Source organism: Haliotis rubra, unplaced genomic scaffold (genome assembly GCF_003918875.1).
Source record: "Haliotis rubra isolate DU_JTF1 unplaced genomic scaffold, ASM391887v1 Scf1433, whole genome shotgun sequence".
NCBI lineage: Eukaryota > Metazoa > Mollusca > Gastropoda > Lepetellida > Haliotidae > Haliotis > Haliotis rubra.
The window spans coordinates 85715-112374 of record NW_025765374.1 but is presented as its reverse complement, the minus strand read 5'-3'; the positions used below and the strand labels follow the sequence as shown (position 1 = coordinate 112374).

At 49.1% G+C, this 26660-nt stretch overlaps 1 protein-coding gene across 1 annotated transcript in view; it reads left to right on the top strand.

The window, feature by feature from the left end:
- Nucleotides 1-6191: 6191 nt before the first annotated feature.
- The window catches only part of LOC124269278 (GTP-binding protein GEM-like), an 87717-nt gene continuing 67248 nt past the window's right edge, over nt 6192-26660 (top strand). Inside the window, exon 1 of the mRNA XM_046704284.1 lies at nt 6192-6957. Coding sequence (XP_046560240.1) covers nt 6378-6957 — 580 coding nt within the window. The 5' untranslated portion in view covers nt 6192-6377. The remainder of the gene's footprint in view (nt 6958-26660) is intronic.

Below are 26660 nucleotides of genomic sequence, written 5' to 3'. Positions count from 1 at the left end.
TGATACCGCCCCTCACAAACCTGTCTTGTCCTGTCCTCGATACCGCCCCTCACAAACCTGTCTGGTCATGTCCTTGATACCACCCCACACAAACCTGTTTGGTCATGTCCTTGATACCGCCCCTCACAAACCTCTCTGGTCCTGTCCTTGACCCGCCCCTCACAAACCTGTCTGGTCCTGTCCTTGATACCACCCCTCACAAACCTGTCTGGTCCTGTCCTCTCCTTGATACCACCCCTCACAAACCTGTCTGGTCCTGTCCTTGATACCACCCCTCACAAACCTATCTGGTACTGTCCTCTCCTTGATACCACCCCTCACAAACCTGTCTGGTCCCGTCCTTGATACCGCCCCTCAAAAACCTGTCTGGTCCTCTCCTTGATACTGCCAATGACAGACCTGTCTGGTCCTGTCCTTGATACCGCCCCTTACAAACTTGTCTGGTCCTGTCCTCGATACCGCCCCTCATAAACCTGTCTGGTCATGTCCTTGATACCACCCCACACAAACCTGTCTGGTCCTGTCCTTGATGCCGCCCCTCAAAAACCTGTCAGGTCCTGTCCTTGATACCGCCAATCACAGACCTGTCTGGTCCTGTCCTTGATACCGCCCCTCACAAAACCTGTCTGGTCCTGTCCTTGATACCACCCCTCACAAACCTGTCTGGTGCCCGTCCTTGATACCACCCCTCACAAACCTGTCTGGTCCTGTCCTTGATACCGCCCCTCACAAACCTGTCTGGTCCTGTCCTCTCCTTGATACCGCCCCTCACAAACCTGTCTGGTCCTGTCCTTGATACCACCCCTCACAAACCTGTCTTGTCCTGTCCTCTCCTTGATACCACCCCTCACAAACCTGTCTGGTCCTGTCCTTGATACCACCCCTCACAAACCTGTCTGGTCCTGTCCTTGATACCACCCCTCACAAACCTGTCTGGTCCAGTCCTTGATACCGCCCCTCACAAACCTGTCCGGTCCTGTCCTTGATACCACCCCTCACAAACCTGTCTGGTCCTGTCCTTGATACCACCCCTCACAAACCTGTCTGGTCCTGTCCTTGATACCGCCCCTCACAAACCTGTCTGGTGCCAGTCCTCTTCTTGATACCGCCCCTCACAAACCTGTCTGGTGCCAGTCCTCTCCTTGATACCACCCCTCACAAACCTGTCTGGTCCTGTCCTCTCCTTGATACCACCCCTCACAAACCTGTCTGGTGCCAGTCCTCTCCTTGATACCACCCCTCACAAACCTGTCTGGTCCTGTCCTTGATACCACCCCTCACAAACCTGTCTGGTGCCAGTCCTCTCCTTGATACCGCCCCTCACAAACCTGTCTGGTCTGTCCTGTCCTTGATACCACCCCTCACAAACCTGTCTGGTCCTGTCCTCTCCTTGATACCGCCCCTCACAAACCTGTCTGGTCCTGTCCTTGATACCACCCCTCACAAACCTGTCTGGTCCTGTCCTTGATACCACCCCTCACAAACTTGTTTGGTCCTGTCCTTGATACCACCCCTCACAAACCTGTCTGGTGCCAGTCCTCTCCTTGATACCGCCCCTCACAAACCTGTCTGGTGCCAGTCCTCTTCTTGATACCACCCCTCACAAACCTGTCTGGTGCCAGTCCTCTCCTTGATACCGCCCCTCACAAACCTGTCTGGTGCCAGTCCTCTCCTTGATACCGCCCCTCACAAACCTGTCTGGTGCCAGTCCTCTCCTTGATACCACCCCTCACAAACCTGTCTGGTGCCAGTCCTCTCCTTGATACCGCCCCTCACAAACCTGTCTTGTGCCAGTCCTCTCCTTGATACCACCCCTCACAAACCTGTCTGGTGCCAGTCCTCTCCTTGATACCACCCCTCACAAACCTGTCTGGTGCCAGTCCTCTCCTTGATACCACCCCTCACAAACCTGTCTGGTGCCAGTCCTCTCCTTGATACCGCCCCTCACAAACCTGTCTGGTGCCAGTCCTCTTCTTGATACCACCCCTCACAAACCTGTCTGGTGCCAGTCCTCTTCTTGATACCGCCCCTCACAAACCTGTCTGGTGCCAGTCCTCTTCTTGATACCACCCCTCACAAACCTGTCTGGTGCCAGTCCTCTTCTTGATACCACCCCTCACAAACCTGTCTTTTCCCTGTCCTGTCCTTGATACCACCCCTCACAAACCTGTCTGGTGCCAGTCCTCACAGTAAAATTAGAAGGGTCGGTGGTGCGATGAGAAACACAAAAATTAATATGTTGCCCTTAGTACTGATTGAGATTTTGTATGAAATAGGTCACCACGCTTCCTTGTTAGCGTGCGTGCGTGCGTGCGTGCGTGCGTGTGTGTGTGTGTGTGTGTGTGTGTGTGTGTGTGTGTGTTCACTGGAATTCAAATTCTCAAAATGAGTGGATGAGTCTCGTGCAGTAACAGTCCTTTATGGGAAATACAAAAAGCTTTTGTTACTGTTGTCTAAACTCCAAGTAAACCCTAAGGTTGATGCATCAAAATGTCAGCCCTTATTTTATTTTGTGGGGAATTTTACAGGTACAATATGTCTCAGAGAATTGACGGGCCCTTATTTTATCTGTGGTGACTTTTACAGGCACAATATGTCTCAGAGAAATGACGGGCCCTTATTTTATCTGTGGTGACTTTACAGCGGCGATATCAAATACCGACAACTCGCTGTCTTGTACAGGTGAGCTATGCTATGGAATGTTTTAGGAGATGCAAGATAACGATGAAGGCGTGATTCATGAACCTGGCGTTCAGCAAACTTGTATAAGGCCAGTTCCAGTAACAAAACTAGGACAACACCAGTGATACCGCCCCTCAACACCAGTGATACCGCCCCTCAACACCAGTGATACCGCCCCTCAACACCAGTGATACCGCCCCTCAACACCAGTGATACCGCCCCATCAACACCAGTGTATGTAAATTCATGTCTCGTCTGTAATCTATCAGGTTGACCAAAATGGGCTTTTATCCAATGCAGACACGATTCCGGAAGTGACGACCATGTAGAAGATTCATCAGGAAACTGCACCATTGAAGAATCTTCACACTGGAGATATTGTGTGCGGTGACATTTGTAGGATTCATTTGTATCAACCTGGTCACACCATACAGCAAGTTTGTCTCCCCACAGCACGCAGAACACCATGATCAACCGATTACAGCGTATTTCGAAACTTTGTTGGGTGTTTATAAATCATTATTATTATTTTAAACCTTATTGCTTGAAAAAGTTCCATGATCTTATTGAGATTTGACTATGTAAAGTTTATGCGTGCATCTAAATGACATTCATTCATTCCAAACGTTTAAGGCTATGGACAGGGCCTATGCAGCACCTACAGTATGAGTTGTTCAAGTCCAGTGTTCAGACATGCCTCTTCACCTCCGTCAGCAAGAGGTATCAATGAAATACGCCCCAGAAGGGGAAATGAAAAGTGAGAACAAGTGACGATGACAAAGACTGTTAATGGGCAACACGTCGTGGGTGACAGCTGTAACCAGATCATCCCTCTGTTCCTACTCACATCTCTGAGGATTCTGCTCAAGCCTAAGTTCTCTTCTCAAGTTTACAGTCAATAAGAAAATGGATTAAAACATCATAGAAGCAATACATTGGAACATTTCATCTGAGGTCATTTGGGTAATTTTTAATATTGACCCCTTGACTGTTCTTAATGAATTTCGGCAAATTAGCATTACAATAAACTTTAAGTCAAATTATTGTAAACTGATTTCTGTTTGTAAAATAATTATCATAAATCTCATATACATCTATATTTCTATTGGGGGGTCAAGTGAAGTTGGTGATAACTTTCATTTGCCCGGTAGTCAAGTCTTTCCAATGGCTTTCAAATTTAGTTCAGTGATTTTCACATACTATCATGTTGATCAACTGCTTTTAAATTGAACAAGTACTAACTGTCTCCAAACGTGTTTCTTTATCATGAATCAGATGCTATTGCCCGGTCTTGTCCACTGCACACCCTCTCAGGGAGGGGACAGCCTTTAGTCCAGGATACATGTCCGTTGTTGGTAGGACTCACTCGTTTACGCACTCACTCACTCACTCACGCACGCACGCACGCACGCACGCACGCACGCACGCACGCACGCACTCACTCAACCACTCACTCAACCACTCACTCAACCACCCGAAGCGTGATACTGGCGGATATTCATTCAGTAGGAGCTGCACAACAAAATCCCCGTGATGAATATTGGCGCCAGATCACACGGCGCCAGAGAGCTGTCAGGGCAATGCATGTGTGGTTGACTAGCCAGAGAACTAGCCAGTTGACTAGCTGTGTCTCAATACTGATCTGTCAGTTGCATATAGTCCTGTAATCACCGGAGATAGCTCATGTCGGACTTCACTTCACTGCAATGAAAGCAATGGCGGTATGTGTAGGTTGATAATGTCGGTGTTTGATGGCCAATGTTTGCGGGAGGTGGCAGTGCGCTGATCAGAGATATTTGTGCTCACTGAGGGTTGTCAGATAGTCAGGACATCAAACATTGTCGTAACGGCTCAATCTAACCGTGTCTACGCTCACCCCTGGCCGAGGTGTACTGTTGCTGCTTGACTAAATCATCAGAAGCCGTTTCACGAGAATATATCGTGTTGTAATACGTGAATGGTCAGAGCCAGGTGTAGGAGACCAAGATGGACCATCACGAAAATATAGAACTCACGTGCAGGGGAACATGCACTGTAGTGGTGGGAGAGCATGGCAACTGTTGTCTGTATTAGCTATGTGCGCTGTGGTAAGGTCCTCTACGATGTTTGTGCCGGGGATGGCGAGCTGTGGTAAGGTCCTCTACGATGTTTGTGCCGGGGATGGCGAGCGCTGTGGTAAGGTCCTCTACGATGTTTGTGCCGGGGATGGCGAGCGCTGTGGTAAGGTCCTCTACGATGTTTGTGCCGGGGATGGCGAGCGCTGTGGTAAGGTCCTCTACGATGTTTGTGCCGGGGATGGCGAGCGCTGTGGTAAGGTCCTCTACGATGTTTGTGCCGGGGATGGCGAGCGCTGTGGTAAGGTCCTCTACGATGTTTGTGCCGGGGATGGCGAGCGCTGTGGTAAGGTCTGTGTTTGTAAGGTCCTCTACGATGTTTGTGCCGGGGATGGCGAGCGCTGTGGTAAGGTCCTCTACGATGTTTGTGCCGGGATGGCGATCTCTACGATGTTTGTGCCGGGGATGGCGAGCGCTGTGGTAAGGTCCTCTACGATGTTTGTGCCGGGATGGCGAGCGCTGTGGTAAGGTCCTCTACGATGTTTGTGATGGCGGCGAGCGCTGTGGTAAGGTCCTCTACGATGTTTGTGCCGGGGATGGCGAGCGCTGTGGTAAGGTCCTCTACGATGTTTGTGCCGGGATGGCGAGCGCTGTGGTAAGGTCCTCTACGATGTTTGTGCCGGCGAGCGCTGTGGTAAGGTCCTCTACGATGTTTGTGCCGGGGATGGCGAGCGCTGTGGTAAGGTCCTCTACGATGTTTGTGCCGGGGATGGCGAGCGCTGTGGTAAGGTCCTCTACGATGTTTGTGCCGGGGATGGCGAGCGCTGTGGTAAGGTCCTCTACGATGTTTGTGCCGAGGGTGGTATGATGCGTGCCGGGATGGCGAGCGCTGTGGTAAGGTCCTCTACGATGTTTGTGCCGGGGATGGCGAGCGCTGTGGTAAGGTCCTCTACGATGTTTGTGCCGGGGATGGCGAGCGCTGTGGTAAGGTCCTCTACGATGTTTGTGCCGGGAGCGCTGTCATCAGGTTGTGTAAGGTTTCACTGAGGTAATAATAAGTCAATTGGACATGTGTCTGAGTCCTGAGTCCACCTGTCTGTGGCCCTGCCGATGTCGTATCCAAGGTGATGTGTGGGTGTCGTCCATGGCAGTAGACAACAACACATGAAGCTGGAGACTTAAAGGAGTCTTTCCTCGCGAAACAAAATACTGAGCACAGATGTACCGACAAGTAGCAAACACTGTTTCATTAATGCATAACCCCAATCACATGTATTGACTACACTGTACTTCACATCAACATGATCATGATAGAAAGCTAATGTCATGCCACACAACACAAGACACAACTCCTGTCCGCAACTCCTGACACCGAACTATGTACCAGAATCTGTCTGGTAACCGTGGTTGGCCTGTAGTGACTAGTAACGACCGCGCATACTCTGTTCGATGTTAAGCTGCGCATTAAACAGTCATTCGCTCCCGCAACCTGTGCGACTATAGGCTGCTACAGCGGCAGCAGCGTCACAGTGGGTACTGGCAAACGCTCGTCGAGGATCGAGATGAAAATCAATGCCAGCGTTCACTGTGACTAGATGTCAGGATTAACCAGCGTTTGTAAATGCGCGTGTGTGAAGTGGCATGGTGAGAAGCTCTAGGGTCATGGCGGAGTACCAGGGAGAGTTTGGTAGTCCCTCCAGGGGCAGAGACAGCCCGATCAAACAAATGTCCAATTTAAATATAAGTCCTCGACCCAAGAAAAGGGCAACGTCCCTGAAGAAACCTAAAAGACGATTTTTTGAGAATGTTGAATTAGAAGAAATGAGACCAAGGACAAGTAGTTTGCCTACACGGAATGACTTGAAGAAGCCAGTGAAGTATTTGTCTCCTTACAGCGAATGTGCGGAATATGACAGTGTTTATACTCTGAGGTCATTTGTGACCACTTCTAAAGGACGTGTTGTGAACAGGGGGGACTCGCTCCGGTCAAGGAGTACAAACAGTGTGCTGAGTTCTGGCAGCGGGAGCATGACAGAGTTGACCCCCCTGTCTCGGACGTCCAGCTCGCTCTCCCAGACCAGCGTGGCCAACAGCACTGGCTCGGCTTTCGGGATTAACCCTTTCAAAGTGTTAGTTGTCGGTAGTATGGGGGTGGGCAAAACGTCCATTGCTCGCCAGTTCACAACGTCTGACTACATGGGGGACATCGACATCAGTATAGGTGAGTACTGTCACACTGTCACATTGTCACACACCAGGTGTTCAAACAGACCCTGTGTCACACTGTCACACACCAGGTGTTCAAACAGACCCTGTGTCACACTGTCACACACTAGGTGTTCAAACAGACCCTGTCTCAAACTGTCATACACTAGGGGTTCAAACAGTCCGTGTCACACTGTCACACACTAGGTGTTCAAACAGTCCGTGTCACACTGTCACACACTAGGTGTTCAAACAGACCCTGTGTCACACTGTCACACACTAGGTGTTCAAACAGACCCTGTCTCAAACTGTCATACACTAGGGGTTCAAACAGTCCGTGTCACACTGTCAAACACTAGGTGTTCAAACAGACCCCGTATCCAACTGTCACACTCTAGGTGCTCAAACAGACCCTGTGTCACACTGTCACACACTAGGTGCTCAAACAGTCCCTGGGTACCAACTCGTCAAGGATACATCACACATACAGCACAGATACAGCGAACGTTTTACTCCTATCATCCTATGTGGTTGTATGCAGTGCCATGTGGACTGCTTTCTGACGGAGCCGCCTCTAGTCAGTTATGCTAACATTGGACTCACATCCCACCCATGCGTGTGTCAGCCTTCATGCTGGTACAATATGTAGTGAACTGGGCAAGTTCACGCGTAGCAGGTTGTCCTTTGAGTTGCAGTTTGTCGATCTTAAAGCAATCCACACCTCCAGTATGTACTGAACTCAGTGTTAAGCCATTTCACTGCCGAGCAGCTAGACCCAATAGATCACTCAGCGCACTTGACCGACCAGCTCCAAGCCACACAGGTCTTGTAACATTGGTACACTCTACTTCTTGTTGGAAGGGTAAAGAGGGAGGCAGAGAGGCCGCGGCAAGAAACTGCAGCGCGATAATGTCCGACTTGGCATTCCGTTTGTTCACTCACTCACTCTCTCTCTCTCTCTCTCTCTCTCTCTCTCTCTCTCTCTCTCTCTCTCTCTCTCTCTCTCTCTCTCTCTCTCTCTCTCTCTCTCTCTCTCTCTCTCTCTCTCTCTCTCACACACACACACACATACACACACGCACGTCAAGCAGAATGAAGATGAATAAAATTAATTGTATTTATTCAAACATTTAGCACCGTTTTCTCTGTATTATCGGTAAGATCTTGGCATGTAGAAGCTGGTCAGGTAACCTGTATTGGCGATACTGTTATTACTGTGATGGGAGAGAAACAATCTACTATAGAGTCCATACAGGTGACACCATCGTGTCCGTATATACTACCATCAGACATCAGTGCTCGCACTGCTCACAAGGACGTCGTTGTTGTCGCCGCTAGACGAACCACTCACGTCGTTAACAACCTGGTCGACATCAATAGATCTGCAGTCTGTACAGCAAGCTGTATATGACTGATGAAGTAGTGCCAGAACAAACAGGAAACCCAAGGTGTCAGTGATGAGTGGAGATGGGAGACGTTTGTGACGCCGCTGTGTGGATGATGGGATAATCCACATCGGGGAGCGTCGTTTTCCGCTGAGTGTCCACCATATCAATATCATGAATGATTAACGCCAGTTGCCTCTGCAATCATTCCACACGTTGGGCCGTGTCGCCATACAGTTGGCCCGGGGACCGTACCAAGGAACACTTGTCACAACCGAGGACCTATCACGATATAGTTGTTAGATCCGAGACCAATATAGTGACACACGTAATTGTTTTCACCCGAGAACCATGTGATATCCATGTAGTTATTTTGACCTCAGGACCTTATCACAATATAATTATTTTGACTAGAAGACCGTACCACAAAATAATTGTTTGTGCCCGGGGACCATGCAATGTAGCACCAGTTAGTTTTAACCCGAAGGCACATTGATGTGTCTAAAGTGTCCAACATGAGTTTAATTACAGCACGCACGAGGTCGTGGTGAAGTAGAAGCGGGGACTGGGAGAATCAGGCCCTTCACGAGTGAAGTACCTTCAAGTACATTATGTATGCTTGATATCTTTCAGGCGTTTACTCTCAGAACAACATTTAAACTTACTAATGCCTGCCAGCATGCTAAATTAATGGGAAGGTACATGTTGAGGTGTTTCATATGAGAAGGCACATGTTGAGGTGTTTCATAGAGGAAGGCACATGTTGAGCAGTTTCATATGCAAGGCATATGCTGGGGTGTTTCGTACAGGAAGGCACATGTTGAGGTGTATCATATGGGAAGGCACATGTTGAGGTGTTTCATATGCAAGGCACATGTTGAGGTGTTTCGTACAGGAAGGCACATATTGAAGTGTTTCATATGAGAAGGCACATGTTGAGGTGTTTCATAGAGGAAGGCACATGTTGAGCAGTTTCATATGCAAGGTACATGTTGAGGTGTTTCATACAGGAAGGTACATGTTGAGGTGTTTCATATGCAAGGCACATGTTGGGGTGTTTCATACAGGAAGGCACATGTTGAGGTGTATCATATGGGAAGGCACATGTTGAGTTTCATATGGTGTTGAGGTGTTTCATACAGGAAGGTACATGTTGAGGTGTTTCATATGGGAAGGTACATGTTGAGGTGTTTCATACAGGAAGGTACATGTTGAGGTGTTTCATATGGGAAGGTACACGTTGAGGTGTTTCATACAGGAAGGTACATGTTGAGGTGTTTCATACAGGAAGGTACATGTTGAAGTGTTTCATATGGGAAGTACATGTTTGTGGTGTTTCATACAGGAAGGTACATGTTGAGGTGTTTCATATGGTTTAAGGTTTCCACATACAGGAAGGTACATGTTGATACAGAAAGGTACATGTTGAGGTGTTTCATATGGGAAGGTACATGTTGAGGTGTTTCATACAGGGCACATGGAGGTGTTTCATATGGGAAAGAACATGTTGATGTTGAGGTGTTTGTGTTTCATACATACATACAGGAAGGCACATGTTGAGGTGTTTCATACAGGAAGGCACATGTTGAACAGTTTCATATGGAAGGTACATGTTTGGGTGTTTCATACAGGAAGGTACATGTTTTGGTGTTTCATAAGGGAAGGTACATGTTTGGGTGTTTCATATGGGAAGGCACATGATGGGGTTTTTCATATGGGAAGGCACATGTTTGGGTGTTTCAGATAGGGAGGCACATGATGGGGTGTTTACATATGGGAAGGCACATGTTGAGGTGTATCATATGGGAAGGCACATGTTGAGCTGTTTCATAGAGGAAGGCACATGTTGAGGTGTTTCATATGGGAAGGCACACGTTGAGGTGTTTCATATAGGAAGGCACATGTTGAACAGTTTCATATGGAAGACACATGTTTGGGAGTTTCATATGGGAAGGTACATGTTGAGGTGTTTCATATGGGAAGGTACATGTTGAGGTGTTTCATACAGGAAGGCACATGTTGAGGTGTTTCATATGGGAAGGTACATGTTGGGGTGTTTCATATGGGAAGGTACATGTTTGGGTGTTTCATACAGGAAGGTACATGCTTTGGTGTTTCATAAGGTAAGGTACATGTTTGGGTGTTTCATATGGGAAGGCACACGATGGGGTTTTTCATATGGGAAGGCACATGTTTGGGTGTTTCAGATAGGGAGGCACATGATGGGGTGTTTACATATGGGAAGGCACATGTTGAGGTGTATCATATGGGAAGGCACATGTTGGAGTGTTTCATATAGAAAGGCAAATGATGGGTGTTTTATTTGGGAAGGCACATGTTGATTTTTTACATATGGGAAGGCACATGTTGGGGTGTTTCAGTACTGCCGAGACAGATGTTGTGTGGTACATACAGCAGTAGCAGCGGTTAGTCAGTACTGACGAGACGGGTTGTGTGGTACATACAGCAGTAGCAACGGTTGGTCAGTACGGACGAGACAGGGTTTGTGTTGTATATACAGAAGTAGCAACGGTTGGTCAGTGCTGCCGAGACAGGGGTTGTGTGGTACATACAGCAGTAGCAACGGTTGGTCAGTACTGCCGAGACAGGGTTTGTGTGGTACATACAGCAGTAGCAACGGTTGGTCAGTACTGCCGAGACAGGGGGTTGTGTGGTACATACAGCAGTAGCAACGGTTGGTCAGTACTGCCGAGACAGGGGTTGTGTAATTTATCAGTACATACAGCAGTAGCAACGGTTGGTCAGTACTGCCGAGACAGGGGTTGTGTGGTACATACAGCAGTAGCAACGGTTGGTCAGTACTGCCGAGACAGGGGTTGTGTGGTACATACAGCAGTAGCAACGGTTGGTCAGTACTGCCGAGACAGGGTTGTGTGGTACATACAGCAGTAGCAACGGTTGGTCAGTACTGCCGAGACAGGGGTTGTTATTGGTACATACAGCAGTAGCAACGGTTGGTCAGTACTGCCGTGACAGGGTTATTATGGTACATACAGCAGTAGCAACGGTTGGTCAGTACTGCCGAGACAGGGGGTTGTGTGGTACATACAGCAGTAGCAACGGTTGGTCAGTACTGCCGAGTCAGACAGGTTAGTGTGGTACATACAGCAGTAGCAAACGGTTGGTCAGTACTGCCGAGTCAGAGGTTGTGTGTGTGGTACATACAGCAGTAGCAACGGTTGGTCAATACTGCCGTGACAGGGTTATTGTGTGGTTTTTATACAGCAGTAGCAACGGTTGGTCAGTACTGCCGAGACAGGGGTTGTGTGGTACATACAGCAGTAGCAACGGTTGGTCAGTACTGCCGAGACAGGGGTTGTGTGGTACATACAGCAGTAGCAACGGTTGGTCAGTACTGCCGAGACAGGGGTTGTGTGGTACATACAGCGAGTAGCAACGGTTGGTCAGTACTGCCGAGACAGGGGTTAGGTGGTACATACAGCAGTAGCAACGGTTGGTCAGTACTGCCGAGACAGGGGGTTATTATGGTACATACAGCAGTAGCAACGGTTGGTCAGTACTGCCGAGACAGGGGGTTGTGTGGTACATACAGCAGTAGCAACGGTTGGTCAGTACTGCCGAGACAGGGGTTGTGTGGTACATACAGCAGTAGCAACGGTTGGTCAGTACTGCCGAGACAGGGGTTGTGTGGTACATACAGCAGTAGCAACGGTTGGTCAGTACTGCCGTGACAGGGGTTGTGTGGTACATACAGCAGTAGCAACGGTTGGTCAGTACTGCCGAGACAGGGTTTGTGTTGTACATACAGCAGTAGCAACGGTTGGTCAGTACTGCCGAGACAGGGTTTGTGTGGTACATACAGCAGTAGCAACGGTTGGTCAGTACTGCCGAGACAGGGGTTGTGTGGTACATACAGCAGTAGCAACGGTTGGTCAGTACTGCCGAGACAGGGGTTGTGTTAATGGTACATACAGCAGTAGCAACGGTTGGTCAGTACTGCCGAGACAGGGTTGTGTGGTACATACAGCAGTAGCAACGGTTGGTCAGTACTGCCGAGACAGGGTTGTGTGGTACATACAGCAGTAGCAACGGTTGGTCAGTACTGCCGTGACAGGGGTTGTGTGGTACATACAGCAGTAGCAACGGTTGGTCAGTACTGCCGAGACAGGGGTTGTGGTGGTACATACAGCAGTAGCAACGGTTGGTCAGTACTGCCGAGACAGGGGTTGTGTGGTACATACAGCAGTAGCAACGGTTGGTCAGTACTGCCGAGACAGGGTTGTGTGGTACATACAGCAGTAGCAACGGTTGGTCAGTACTGCCGAGACAGGGTTTGTGTGGGTACATACAGCAGTAGCAACGGTTGGTCAGTACTGCCGAGACAGGGTTATGTGTGGTACATACAGCAGTAGCAACGGTTGGTCAGTACTGCCGAGACAGGGGTTGTGTGTGGTACATACAGCAGTAGCAACGGTTGGTCAGTACCGCCGAGACAGGGGTTGTGTGGGTACATACAGCAGTAGCAACGGTTGGTCAGTACTGCCGAGACAGGGGTTGTGTGGTACATACAGCAGTAGCAACGGTTGGTCAGTACTGCCGTGACAGGGGTTGTGTGGTACATACAGCAGTAGCAACGGTTGGTCAGTACTGCCGAGACAGAGGTTGTGTGGTACATACAGCAGTAGCAACGGTTGGTCAGTACTGCCGTGACAGGGGTTGTGTGGTACATACAGCAGTAGCAACGGTTGGTCAGTACTGCCGAGACAGGGGTTGTGTGGTACATACAGCAGTAGCAACGGTTGGTCAGTACTGCCGAGACAGGGGTTGTGTAATGGTACATACAGCAGTAGCAACGGTTGGTCAGTACTGCCGAGACAGGGGTTGTGTGGTACATACAGCAGTAGCAACGGTTGGTCAGTACTGCCGAGACAGGGTTTGTGTGGTACATACAGCAGTAGCAACGGTTGGTCAGTACTGCCGAGACAGGGGTTGTGTGGTACATACAGCAGTAGCAACGGTTGGTCAGTACTGCCGAGACAGGGGTTGTGTGGTACATACAGCAGTAGCAACGGTTGGTCAGCACTGCCGAGACAGGGGTTGTGTGGTACATACAGCAGCAGCAACGGTTGGTCAGTACTGCCGAGACAGGGGTTGTGTGGTACATACAGCAGTAGCAACGGTTGGTCAGTACTGCCGAGACAGGGGTTGTGTTGTATATACACAGCAGCAACGCAGTAGCCGAGTCAGAGGTTGTGGTCAGTACTGCCGAGAACGGGGTCAGTTGCCGAGACAGGGGTTGTAGGTGGGTACATACAGCAGCAGCAACGGTTGGTCAGTACCGCCGAGTCAGAGGTTGTGTGGTACATACAGCAGTAGCAACGGTTGGTCAGTACTGCCGAGTCAGAGGTTGTGTGGTGTACACAGCAGCAGCAACGGTTGGTCAGTACTGCCGAGACAGGGGTTGTGTGGTACATACAGCAGTAGCAACGGATGGTCAGTACTGCCGAGACAGAGGTTGTGTGGGTACATACAGCAGTAGCAACGGTTGGTCAGTACTGCCGTGACAGGGGTTGTGTGGTACATACAGCAGCAGCAACGGTTGGTCAGTACCGCCGAGACAGGGGTTGTGTTGTATATACAGCAGTAGCAACGGTTGGTCAAGCACTGCCGAGACAGGGGTTGTGTGGTACATACAGCAGTAGCAACGGTTGGTCAATACTGCCGTGACAGGGGCTGTTATTAATGGTACATACAGCAGTAGCAACGGTTGGTCAGTACTGCCGAGACAGGGGTTGTGTGGTACATACAGCAGTAGCAACGGTTGGTCAGTACTGCCGAGACAGGGGTTGTGTGGTACATACAGCAGTAGCAACGGTTGGTCAGTACTGCCGTGACAGGGGTTGTGTGGTACATACAGCAGTAGCAACGGTTGGTCAGTACTGCCGTGACAGGGGTTGTGTGGTACATACAGCAGTAGCAACGGTTGGTCAATACTGCCGAGACAGAGGTTGTGTGGTACATACAGCAGCAGCAACGGTTGGTCAGTACTGCCGCACAGAGTCAGGGTTTGTGTGGTACATACAGCAGTAGCAACGGTTGGTCAGTACTGCCGAGACAGGGGGTTGTGTGGTACATACAGCAGTAGCAACGGTTGGTCAGTACTGCCGTGACAGGGGTTGTGTGGTACATACAGCAGTAGCAACGGTTGGTCAGTACCGCCGAGACAGGGGTTGTGTGGTACATACAGCAGCAGCAACGGTTGGTCAGTACCGCCGAGACAGGGGTTATGTGGCACACAGCAGTAGCAACGGTTGGTCAGTACTGCCGAGACAGGGGTTGTGGTGGTACATACAGCAGCAGTAGCAACGGTTGGTCAGCAACGACTGCCGCAGCAGCAACGGTGGTCAGTACGTGCCGAGACAGGGGCCAGGTGGCACATACAGCAGTAGCAACGGTTGGTCAGTACTGCCGAGACAGGGGTTGTGTGGTACATACAGCAGTAGCAACGGTTGGTCAGTACTGCCGAGACAGGGGTTGTGTGGTACATACAGCAGTAGCAACGGTTGGTCAGTACTGCCGAGACAGGGGTTGTGTGGTACATACAGCAGTAGCAACGGTTGGTCAGTACTGCCGAGACAGGGGTTGTGTGGTACATACAGCAGTAGCAACGGTTGGTCAGTACTGCCGAGACAGGCCAGGTGGGTACATACAGCAGTAGCAACGGTTGGTCAGTACTGCCGAGACAGGGGTGTGTGGTACATACAGCAGTAGCAACGGTTGGTCAGTACTGCCGAGACAGGGGTTGTGTGGTACATACAGCAGTAGCAACGGTTGGTCAGTACCGCCGAGACAGGGGGTTGTAGTGGTACATACAGCAGTAGCAACGGTTGGTCAGTACTGCCGAGACAGGGTTGTGTGGTACATACAGCAGTAGCAACGGTTGGTCAGCACCGCCGAGGGGTTGTTGTGGTACATACAGCAGTAGCAACGGTTGGTCAGTACCGCCGAGACAGGGGTTGTGTGGCATTACATACAGCAGTAGCAACGGTTGGTCAGTACCGCCGAGACAGGGGTTGTGTGGTACATACAGCAGTAGCAACGGTTGGTCAGTACTGCCGAGACAGGGGTTGTGTGGTACATACAGCGGTTGGTCAGCAGCAACGGTTGGTCAGTACTGCCGAGACGACGAGACAGGGTTGTGTGGTACATACAGCAGCAGCAACGGTTGGTCAGTACCGCCGAGACAGGGGTTGTGTGGTACATACAGCAGCAGCAACGGTCATCAGTACCGCCGTGACAGGGGTTGTGTGGTACATACAGCAGTAGCAACGGTTGGTCAGTACCGCCGAGACAGGGGTTGTGTGGTACATACAGCAGTAGCAACGGTTGGTCAGTACTGCCGAGACAGGGTTGTGTGGTACATACAGCAGTAGCAACGGTTGGTCAGTACTGCCGAGACAGGGTTGTGGTGGTACATACAGCAGTAGCAACGGTTGGTCAATACTGCCGTGACAGGGGTTGTGTGGTACATACAGCAGTAGCAACGGTTGGTCAGTACTGCCGAGACAGGGGTTGTGTGGTACATACAGCAGTAGCAACGGTTGGTCAGTACTGCCGTGACAGGGGTTGTGGGTACATACAGCAGTAGCAACGGTTGGTCAGTACTGCCGAGACAGAGGTTGTGTGGGTACATACAGCAGTAGCAACGGTTGGTCAGTACTGCCGAGACAGGGGTTGTGTGGTACATACAGCAGTAGCAACGGTTGGTCAGTACTGCCGAGACAGGGGTTGTGTGGTACATACAGCAGTAGCAACGGTTGGTCAGTACTGCCGTGACAGGGGTTGTGTGGTACATACAGCAGTAGCAACGGTTGGTCAGTACTGCCGAGACAGGGGTTGTGTGGTACATACAGCAGTAGCAACGGTTGGTCAGTACTGCCGAGACAGGGGTTGTGTGGTACATACAGCAGTAGCAACGGTTGGTCAGCACCGCCGAGACAGGGGTTGTGTGGTACATACAGCAGTAGCAACGGTTGGTCAGTACTGCCGAGACAGGGGTTGTGTGGTACATACAGCAGTAGCAACGGTTGGTCAGTACTGCCGAGACAGGGGTTGTGTGGTACATACAGCAGTAGCAACGGTTGGTCAATACTGCCGAGACAGGGGTTGTGTGGTACATTTATACAGCAGTAGCAACGGTTGGTCAGTACTGCCGAGACAGGGTTGTGTGGTACATACAGCAGTAGCAACGGTTGGTCAGTACTGCCGAGACAGGGGTTGTGTGGTACATACAGCAGTAGCAACGGTTGGTCAGTACTGCCGAGACAGGGGTTGTGTGGTACATACAGCAGTAGCAACGGTTGGTCAGTACTGCCGAGACAGGGGTTGTGTGGTACATACAGCAGTAGCAACGGTTGGTCAGTACTGCCGAGACAGGGGTTGTGTGGTACATACAGCAGCAGCAACGGTTGGTCAGTACTGCCGAGACAGGGGTTGTGTGGTACATACAGCAGCAGCAACGGTTGGTCAGTACTGCCGAGACAGGGGTTGTGTGGTACATACAGCAGTAGCAACGGTTGGTCAGTACTGCCGAGACAGGGGTTGTGTGGTACATACAGCAGTAGCAACGGTTGGTCAGTACTGCCGAGACAGAGGTTGTGTGGTACATACAGCAGTAGCAACGGTTGGTCAGTACTGCCGAGTCAGAGGTTGTGTGGTACATACAGCAGTAGCAACGGTTGGTCAGTACTGCCGAGACAGAGGTTGTGTGGTACATACAGCAGTAGCAACGGTTGGTCAGTACTGCCGAGACAGGGGTTGTGTGGTACATACAGCAGTAGCAACGGTTGGTCAGTACTGCCGAGACAGGGGTTGTGTGGTACATACAGCAGTAGCAACGGTTGGTCAGTACTGCCGAGACAGGGGTTGTGTGGTACATACAGCAGTAGCAACGGTTGGTCAGTACTGCCGAGACAGGGTTGTGTGGTACATACAGCAGTAGCAACGGTTGGTCAGTACTGCCGAGACAGGGGGTTGTGTGGTACATACAGCAGTAGCAACGGTTGGTCAGTACTGCCGAGACAGGGGGTTGTTGTGGTACATACAGCAGTAGCAACGGTTGGTCAGTACTGCCGAGACAGGGGTTGTGTGGTACATACAGCAGTAGCAACGGTTGGTCAGTACTGCCGTGACAGAGGTTGTGTGGTACATACAGCAGTAGCAACGGTTGGTCAGTACTGCCGAGACAGGGTTGTGTGGTACATACAGCAGTAGCAACGGTTGGTCAGTACTGCCGAGACAGGGGTTGTGTGGTACATACAGCAGTAGCAACGGTTGGTCAGTACTGCCGAGACAGGGGTTGTGTGGTACATACAGCAGTAGCAACGGTTGGTCAGTACTGCCGAGACAGGGGTTGTGTGGTACATACAGCAGTAGCAACGGTTGGTCAGTACTGCCGAGACAGGGGTTGTGTGGTACATACAGCAGTAGCAACGGTTGGTCAGTACTGCCGAGACAGGGGTTGTGTGGTACATACAGCAGTAGCAACGGTTGGTCAGTACTGCCGAGACAGGGGTTGTGTGGTACATACAGCAGTAGCAACGGTTGGTCAGTACTGCCGAGTCAGGGGTTGTGTGGTACATACAGCAGTAGCAACGGTTGGTCAGTACTGCCGAGACAGAGGTTGTGTGGTACATACAGCAGTAGCAACGGTTGGTCAGTACTGCCGAGACAGGGGTTGTGTGGTACATACAGCAGTAGCAACGGTTGGTCAGTACTGCCGAGACAGGGGTTATTGTGGTACATACAGCAGTAGCAACGGTTGGTCAGTACTGCCGAGACAGGGGTTGTGTGGTACATACAGCAGTAGCAACGGTTGGTCAGTACTGCCGAGACAGGGGTTGTGTGGTACATACAGCAGTAGCAACGGTTGGTCAGTACTGCCGAGTCAGAGGTTGTGTGGTACATACAGCAGTAGCAACGGATGGTCAGTACTGCCGAGACAGGGGTTGTGTGGTACATACAGCAGAGACAGGGGTTGTGTGGTACATACAGCAGTAGCAACAGATGGTCAGGACTGCCGAGACAGGGGTTGTGTGGTACATACAACAGTAGCAACGGATGGTCAGTACTGCCGAGACAGGGGTTGTGTGGTACATACAGCAGTAGCAACGGATGGTCAGTACTGACGAGACTGGTTGTGTGGTACATACATCAGTAGGAACGGATGATCAGTACTGCCGAGACACGGGTTGTGTGGTACATACAGCAGTAGCAACGGTTGGTCAGTACTGCCGAGTCAGAGGTTGTGTGGTACATACAGCAGTAGCAACGGATGGTCAGTACTGACGAGACAGGGGTTGTGTGGTACATACAGCAGAGACAGGGGTTGTGTGGTACATACAGCAGTAGCAACAGATGGTCAGGACTGCCGAGACAGGGTTTGTGTGGTACATACAACAGTAGCAACGGATGGTCAGTACTGCCGAGTCAGAGGTTGTGTGGTACATACAGCAGTAGCAACGGATGGTCAGTACTGACGAGACAGGGGTTGTGTGGTACATACAGCAGAGACAGGGGTTGTGTGGTACATACAGCAGTAGCAACAGATGGTCAGGACTGCCGAGATAGGGGTTGTGTGGTACATACAGCAGTAGCAACGGTTGGTCAGGACTGCCGAGACAGGGGTTGTGTGGTACATACAGTAGAAACAGGGGTTGTGTGGTACATACAGCAGTACCAACAGATGGTCAGGACTGCCGAGACAGGGGTTGTGTGGTACATACAGCAGTAGCAACGGTTTGTTAAACTGTCATGGCAACGTCAGTTGCAATTGATAATATGAACTCTCTGTAAAACTCCGGTCTCAGTTGAAGGGAAACGTCAGTTACAATTAGTAATATAAAACGTCAGTTGGATACTTAAGACTATGTGTAAAACTCCGGTCTCGGTGTACAAATGCAACTATCTGGAACACGCCAGTCCTCGATGTAAGGGAAGCGTCATGCACTAAGTCTCTATTGTATGCCAATGTAAAACATCATTTCACCTTGACACACAGCCGATCACTTGGATACTTTATTTTGCAATCGATATCAGAACACAATTGCTTTTGTTTGATTGATAGTGGCCCCATTGTCATCGATAGATGCATGAATATTGTATGAGCACAAAAGATAAAGAATAATGACAAACAAAAAACAGTTGCTTCGAGGCGGAGTGATCATTGTTGCTAGAAACTGTGCATCTTTGAACCACCGTCCTCTGAGATCTACTTACCTAACTGTGCACTGCACTGGGCTAACTGTGATACTGTTGCACTTACCTAACTGTGATACTGTTGCACTTACCTAACTATGATACTGTTGCACTTACCTAACTATGATACTGTTGCACTTACCTAACTGTGATACTGTTGCACTTACCTAACTGTGATACTGTTGCACTTACCTAACTATGATACTGTTGCATTTACCTAACTGTGATACTGTTGCACTTACCTAACTGTGATACTGTTGCACTTACCTAACTGTGATACTGTTGCATTTACCTAACTGTGATACTGTTGCACTTACCTAACTGTGATACTGTTGCACTTACCTAACTGTGATACTGTTGCATTTACCTAACTGTGATACTGTTGCACTTACCTAACTATGATACTGTTGCACTTACCTAACTGTGATACTGTACGTTGCACTTACCTAACTGTGATACTGTTGCACTTACCTAACTGTGATACTGTTGCATTTACCTAACTGTGATACTGTTGCACTTACCTAACTATCATACTGTTGCACTTACCTAACTGTGATACTGTTGCACTTACCTGTGATACTGTTGCACTTACCTAACTGTGATACTGTTGCACTTACCTAACTGTGGTACTGTTGCACTTACCTAACTGTGATACTGTTGCATTTACCTGTTATACTGTTGCACTTACCTAACTGTGATGGAGGGGTGGAAAAATATGTACATTCAGCAAGGCATTTTTCATGGCTCACATTTCATTTCTAACCGTAAAATATAGGCCAACTGGCACTGTGGCAGCCCATACTCCATACACCATCATGAAGCGGGATTCGCTTGACAACAGGGCTGTGTGTAAGTTGCAAGGGTCAGGTGGGTAAATGGAACATATTTGAATGTTTTCTTCTTGTCGTGGATGGCGTCTTGATAGAGAGGCAGATCAGAGTGGCTATTTAATGTCTCAGTGTATAATGTTTACCTATCATAAAGAAATACCCTGAAGGTTGAAATAGTGAACATGACTATTAATATTCATACTTCACCAATCTATTTTCCCGTAACCTTCAAGAAGACTCGTCCTGATGTCGACGACAATTATGTACGACAGATTGTGTGTACGACTTCGCGTACTTCGGTCAAGGAATCCTTCTGGATTATTATTACATCGTTTGTGTTCTAAAAAACACCTGCGATCTATATGATCTGTAAATGTACATAAACCATTACGCCAAATAATCAATCCAATTGGCATAGTTTTATGGAGCTGTTTAGATGGCGATTAAATGGAGCCCAGTCTCACAAATGAACAGGAGTCGCGATTTGGTTTGACAAGGAATGATACCAGTTGCCCCGATGGTCTCGGCTTGACCCCACACACGTGTTCGTACCATACTGAAGCACGTCCAGCAGGTTGCACACCGTAGTATCCCACACACGTGTCCCTATCATACTGAAGCACATCCAACAGGTTGCACACCATAGTGCCCCATACACGTGTCCCTACCATACTGAAGCACATCCAACAGGTTGCACACCGTAGTGCCCCATTCACGTGTCTCTACCATACTGAAGCACATCCAACAGGTTGCACACCATAGTGCCCCATACACGTGTCATTCGTGAGTTGGATGCGTTTTTGGAAAGTGCACCAATCTCTGCAGGCCGTTATTTATCTGTATCTCACTGGTTCTGCTCATCACAGATTTGTAACTGGCTTGATTTCATTCATTGTTTGTCCATTAAGTACGCCAGGGACGAGCAGAGCATGTACGGGCTAATGACATGCTGGAACCTGGCAGGTGCCCGTGGCTAATACGTGTAATGTTGCACTGTCAGTGATTAGCATATGGAACAGGTACAAACAAACTCAAATGTTGACGATCGAAAACACACACACACACACACACACACACACACACACACATATGCAGGGCGTCCACAAGAGTGCAAGATTGCTTGATCCAACAACAGTCCGTGTGTGGCGACGTCGACCTAAGACCTGACGGACTTGGCCGTGGATTGGTCTTGGTGTGGAGACCCCGAGCATACCCCTCTTCATGTTGGACAAGGAACGGTCAGTAAACACGACAAACTACTAACACACATAGTTGAACCGTGCATGAATCTTCAATGCTCGCCTCCAGCAGGACAACACCCACAAAATGTGGCCAGCGATGATGCCAGCAATGATCGGAGACATGATAGGGAGACATGCCCGTTAACATAACAGGTCGCCCACCATGTGGGCCGAATGTCTCCAGGTACTGGAAGAACGGAGACATGATAGGGAGACATGCCCGTTAACATAACAGGTCGCCCACCATGTGGGCCGAATGTCTCCAGGTACTGGAAGAACGGAGACATGATAGGGAGACATGCCCGTTAACATAACAGGTCGCCTACCATGTGGGCTGAATGTCTCGAGGTACTGGAAGAACTGAGACATGATAGGGAGTCGTTTGCTTTAACATGACGTGTCTCCTTCAGTGTTGACTGAATTTGTAGGCGTCACTGGGCTGCCATACATACCCTGCTGTGGAGGCATCACTGGACTGTCATATATACCCTCCTGTGGAGGCATCACTCGGCTGCCATACATACCCTGCTGTGGAGGCATCATTTGGCTGCCATACATACCCTGTTGTGGAGGCATCACTGGACTGTCATACATATCTTGATGTGGAGGCATCACTGGGCTGCCATACATACCCTGTTGTGGAGGCATCACTTGACTGTCATATATACCTTGATGTGGAGGCATCACTGGGCTGCCATACATACACTACGCTCATGTGGAGACATCACTCGGCTGCCATACATACCCTGATGTGGAGGCATCACTGGGCTGTTACATACACTGCTGTGGAGGCATCACTGTCATATATACCCATCTGTGATCACTGGGCTCACTGGTGGAGCATCACTGGAGGTATCGCCATACTGCCATACATACCCATCTGTGGAGGCATCACTGGCTGTCATACATACCCCATCTGTGGAGGCATCACTGGGCTGTCATACATACCCATCTGTGGAGGCATCACTGGCCTGCTGCCATGGACTCACTGGGCTGCCGTACATACCCTCTGTGGAGGCATCACTGGGCTGCCATACATACCCATAGGCATCACTGGGCTGCCATACATACCCATCTGTGGAGGCATCACTGGGCTGTCATACATACCCATCTGTGGAGGCATCACTGGGCTGCCATACATACCCTCCTGTGGAGGCATCACTGGGCTGCCATACATACCCATCTGTGGAGGCATCACTGGGCTGCCATACATACCCTGCTGTGGAGGCATCACTGGGCTGCCATACATACCCATCTGTGGAGGCATCACTGGGCACTGGGCTGCCCATACATACCCCATCTGTGGAGGCATCACTGGGCTGCCATACATACCCACTGTGGGAGGCATCACTGGGCTGCCATACATACCCTGCTGTGGAGGCATCTGTGGAGGCATCACTGGGCTGTCATACATAAGGCATCCACTCAGCCTCCTGTGGAGGCATCACTGGCCTGTCATACATACCCATCTGTGGAGGCATCACTGGGCTGCCATACATACCCTCCTGTGGAGGCATCACTGGGCTGCCGTACATACCCTGCTGTGGAGGCATCACTGGGCTGCCATACATACCCTGCTGTGGAGGCATCACTGGGCTGCCATACATACCCATCTGTGGAGGCATCACTGGGCTGCCATACATACCCATCTGTGGAGGCATCACTAGGCTGCCATACACACCATAAAAGCGAAGGACTGCGATATATGTGTACTGTAAATCCATGTTGTAAGAAACAAAGAACAGCTTTGTGTGTGTATCAACAACAGCTTGGGAACGTTAAAACCATCTGCTTGGCCACAGGTTGCGCTGGTCAGTTCTCCAGTCAATAATCCGGCACATCAGGTGGATAAACAGGTATAAACAGGGATTGAACAGGACATAAACTGTGTGGGGGGTGGGGTTGTTGCGAGGGTCAGGTCAGCTGCGGTCATGAAATGTTCTGTTAGGTAAAAAATACACCAGCATATTGATGTATACTACACTTGCAACTGTGTAAGTACGAAACGTACATGACATTTTGCTACGATGGTGAAACAGTTGATTTGTGGTATAGAAATGGGGGGAACACCAACAAACAACACAGAAATGTATCACTGTGTATCATGGCCCGTACAGAGATCAAGGGCAGTACTCTTACAATGACAGTACAAAGATCAAGGGCAGTACTCTTACAATGACAGTACAAAGATCAAGGGGCAGTACTCTTACAATGACAGTACAAAGATCAAGGGCAGTATTCTTACAGTGACAGTACAAAGATCAAGGGCAGTACTCTTACAGTGACAGTACAAAGATCAAGGGGCAGTACTCTTACAATGACAGTACAAAGATCAAGGGGCAGTACTCTTACAGTGACAGTACAAAGATCAAGGGGCAGTACTCTTACAGTGACAGTACAAAGATCAAGGGCAGTATTCTTACAGTGACAGTACAAAGATCAAGGGCAGTATTCTTACAGTGACAGTACAAAGATCAAGGGGCAGTACTCTTACAATGACAGTACAAAGATCAAGGGCAGTATTCTTACAGTGACAGTACAAAGATCAAGGGCAGTACTCTTACAGTGACAGTACAAAGATCAAGGGGCAGTACTCTTACAGTGACAGTACAAAGATCAAGGGGCAGTACTCTTACAGTGACAGTACAAAGATCAAGGGGCAGTATTCTTACAGTGACAGTACAAAGATCAAGGGCAGTACTCTTACAGTGACAGTACAAAGATCAAGGGCAGTATTCTTACAGTGACAAGGGTACAAGATCAAGGGCAGTACTCTTACAGTGACAGTACAAAGATCAAGGGCAGTACTCTTACAGTGACAGTACAAAGATCAAGGGCAGTATTCTTACAGTGACAGTACAAAGATCAAGGGCAGTATTCTTACAGTGACAGTACAAAGATCAAGGGCAGTACTCTTACAGTGACAGTACAAAGATCAAGGGCAGTATTCTTACAGTGACAGTACAAAGATCAAGGGCAGTACTCTTACAGTGACAGTACAAAGATCAAGGGGCAGTACTCTTACAGTGACAGTACAAAAATCAAGGGGCAGTATTCTTACAGTGACAGTACAAAGATCAAGGGCAGTATTCTTACAGTGACAGTACAAAGATCAAGGGCAGTATGTTTGCAGTTAATAGCATATAACACATATTTATTTACAGTAAAAGCGAATGGAATATATTTTGAGAACGGTACAACAATCTACCTACCCGAACAAATACGTATCTACCTTAACAACAGATGCTACATGTAACAATGAATGGTGATGTACACATTATTAAAAGGTGATGGGTGATAGGTGACAAATATACACGATCTTATCAGCTTACCAGACCGATATCGTGTTTCAATGTTTCTGTTTGTTGATCGCAAATTCTCATTTGGTGCAAACTGCTCTTTATTCACTGAAGTAAAAACTGTTTCTGGTGGCATTAATCTGCTTCGTCCATGTCTCGGAAACTAATTCCTCTGAAGATGAAAGTAGGCAATAATGGATGCCGTGGTCATAAGACGGAACTGTGCAAGCCCCAGCCATTAGACTGTTGTGTTACAGGGCAGGACATACCTCTCGTGAACACCCGGTGTCTAATGGGTGTTGTGGGCGGGGCAGGTCATACCTCTCGCGAACACCCGGTGTCTAGTGGGCGGGGCAGGTCGTAACCGGGTTAGAATAGGTCATCAGTAACCCATGCTTGTCTACCCGTGAAGGTCCGGGTTAGAATAGGTCATCAGTAACCCATGCTTGTCTACCCGTGAAGGTCCGGGTTAAAACAGGCTCTCAGTAACCCATGCTTGTCTACCCGTGAAGATCCAGGTTAAAATAGGTCATCAGTAACCCATGCTTGTCTACCCGTGAAGGTCCGGGTTAGAATAGGTCATCAGTAACTCATGCTTGTCTACCCGTGAAGGTCAGGGTTAGAATTGGTCATCAGTAACCCATGCTTGTCTACCCGTGAAGGTCCGGGTTAGAATAGGTCATCAGTAACCCATGCTTGTCTACCCGTGAAGGTCCGGGTTAGAATAGGTCATCAGTAACCCATGCTTGTCTACCCGTGAAGGTCCGGGTTAGAATAGGTCATCAGTAGCCCATGCTTGTCTACCCGTGAAGGTCCGGGTTAGAATAGGTCATCAGTAACCCATGCTTGTCTACCCGTGAAGGTCCAGGTTAGAATAGGTCATCAGTGCAGTAACAGAATAGGTCATCAGTAACATGCTTGTCTACCCGTGAAGGTCCGGGTTAGAATAGGTCATCAGTAACCCATGCTTGTCTACCCGTGAAGGTCCAGGTTAGAATAGGTCATCAGTAACCCATGCTTGTCTACCCGTGAAGGTCCAGGTTAGAATTGATCTGCAGTAACGCATGCTTGTCTACCCGTGAAGGTCCGGGTTAGAATAGGTCATCAGTAACCCATGCTTGTCTACCCGTGAAGGTCCAGGGTTAGAATTGGTCATCAGTAACCCATGCTTGTCTACCCGTGAAGATCCGGGTTAAAATAGGTCATCAGTAACCCATGCTTGTCGTAAGATTGGTTGACACATGTCATCGTATTCAAATTGCGTAAATCGATGTTCATGATGGTGAATACTGGATTGTCTCAGACTCGATTATTTACAGACCGCCGCCATATAGCTGGAATCAGAGACCATATAGTGCTGAGCCTGGCGTAAAACTAAACTCACTCACTCACTCTAATATAGATTTTAGGTCGAAATATAAACCTGGTACATGTTTGGAAGATAGAATGGCTGCTCCCACGAATACACCATCGCTTCTTGTTTTCCACCTGGAATCGATGAAATACAACAAAGACATATAGCGCTAGGTAATTAAGGAAGAGGCTGGCGTACAAAATGTATATGTTTACAAATTAGTTTATGATTTGAAGCCAGTGAGACGTAGAAGATCGGCGTAAAACCTACATCGCAGACAGGCAGACTAATGGCAACCCTAGGAGTTATAGGAAGATAGAAAACCACTGCAAGAACTCAGTACGGATGAACGGCTAAAGCCATGATAGTCAC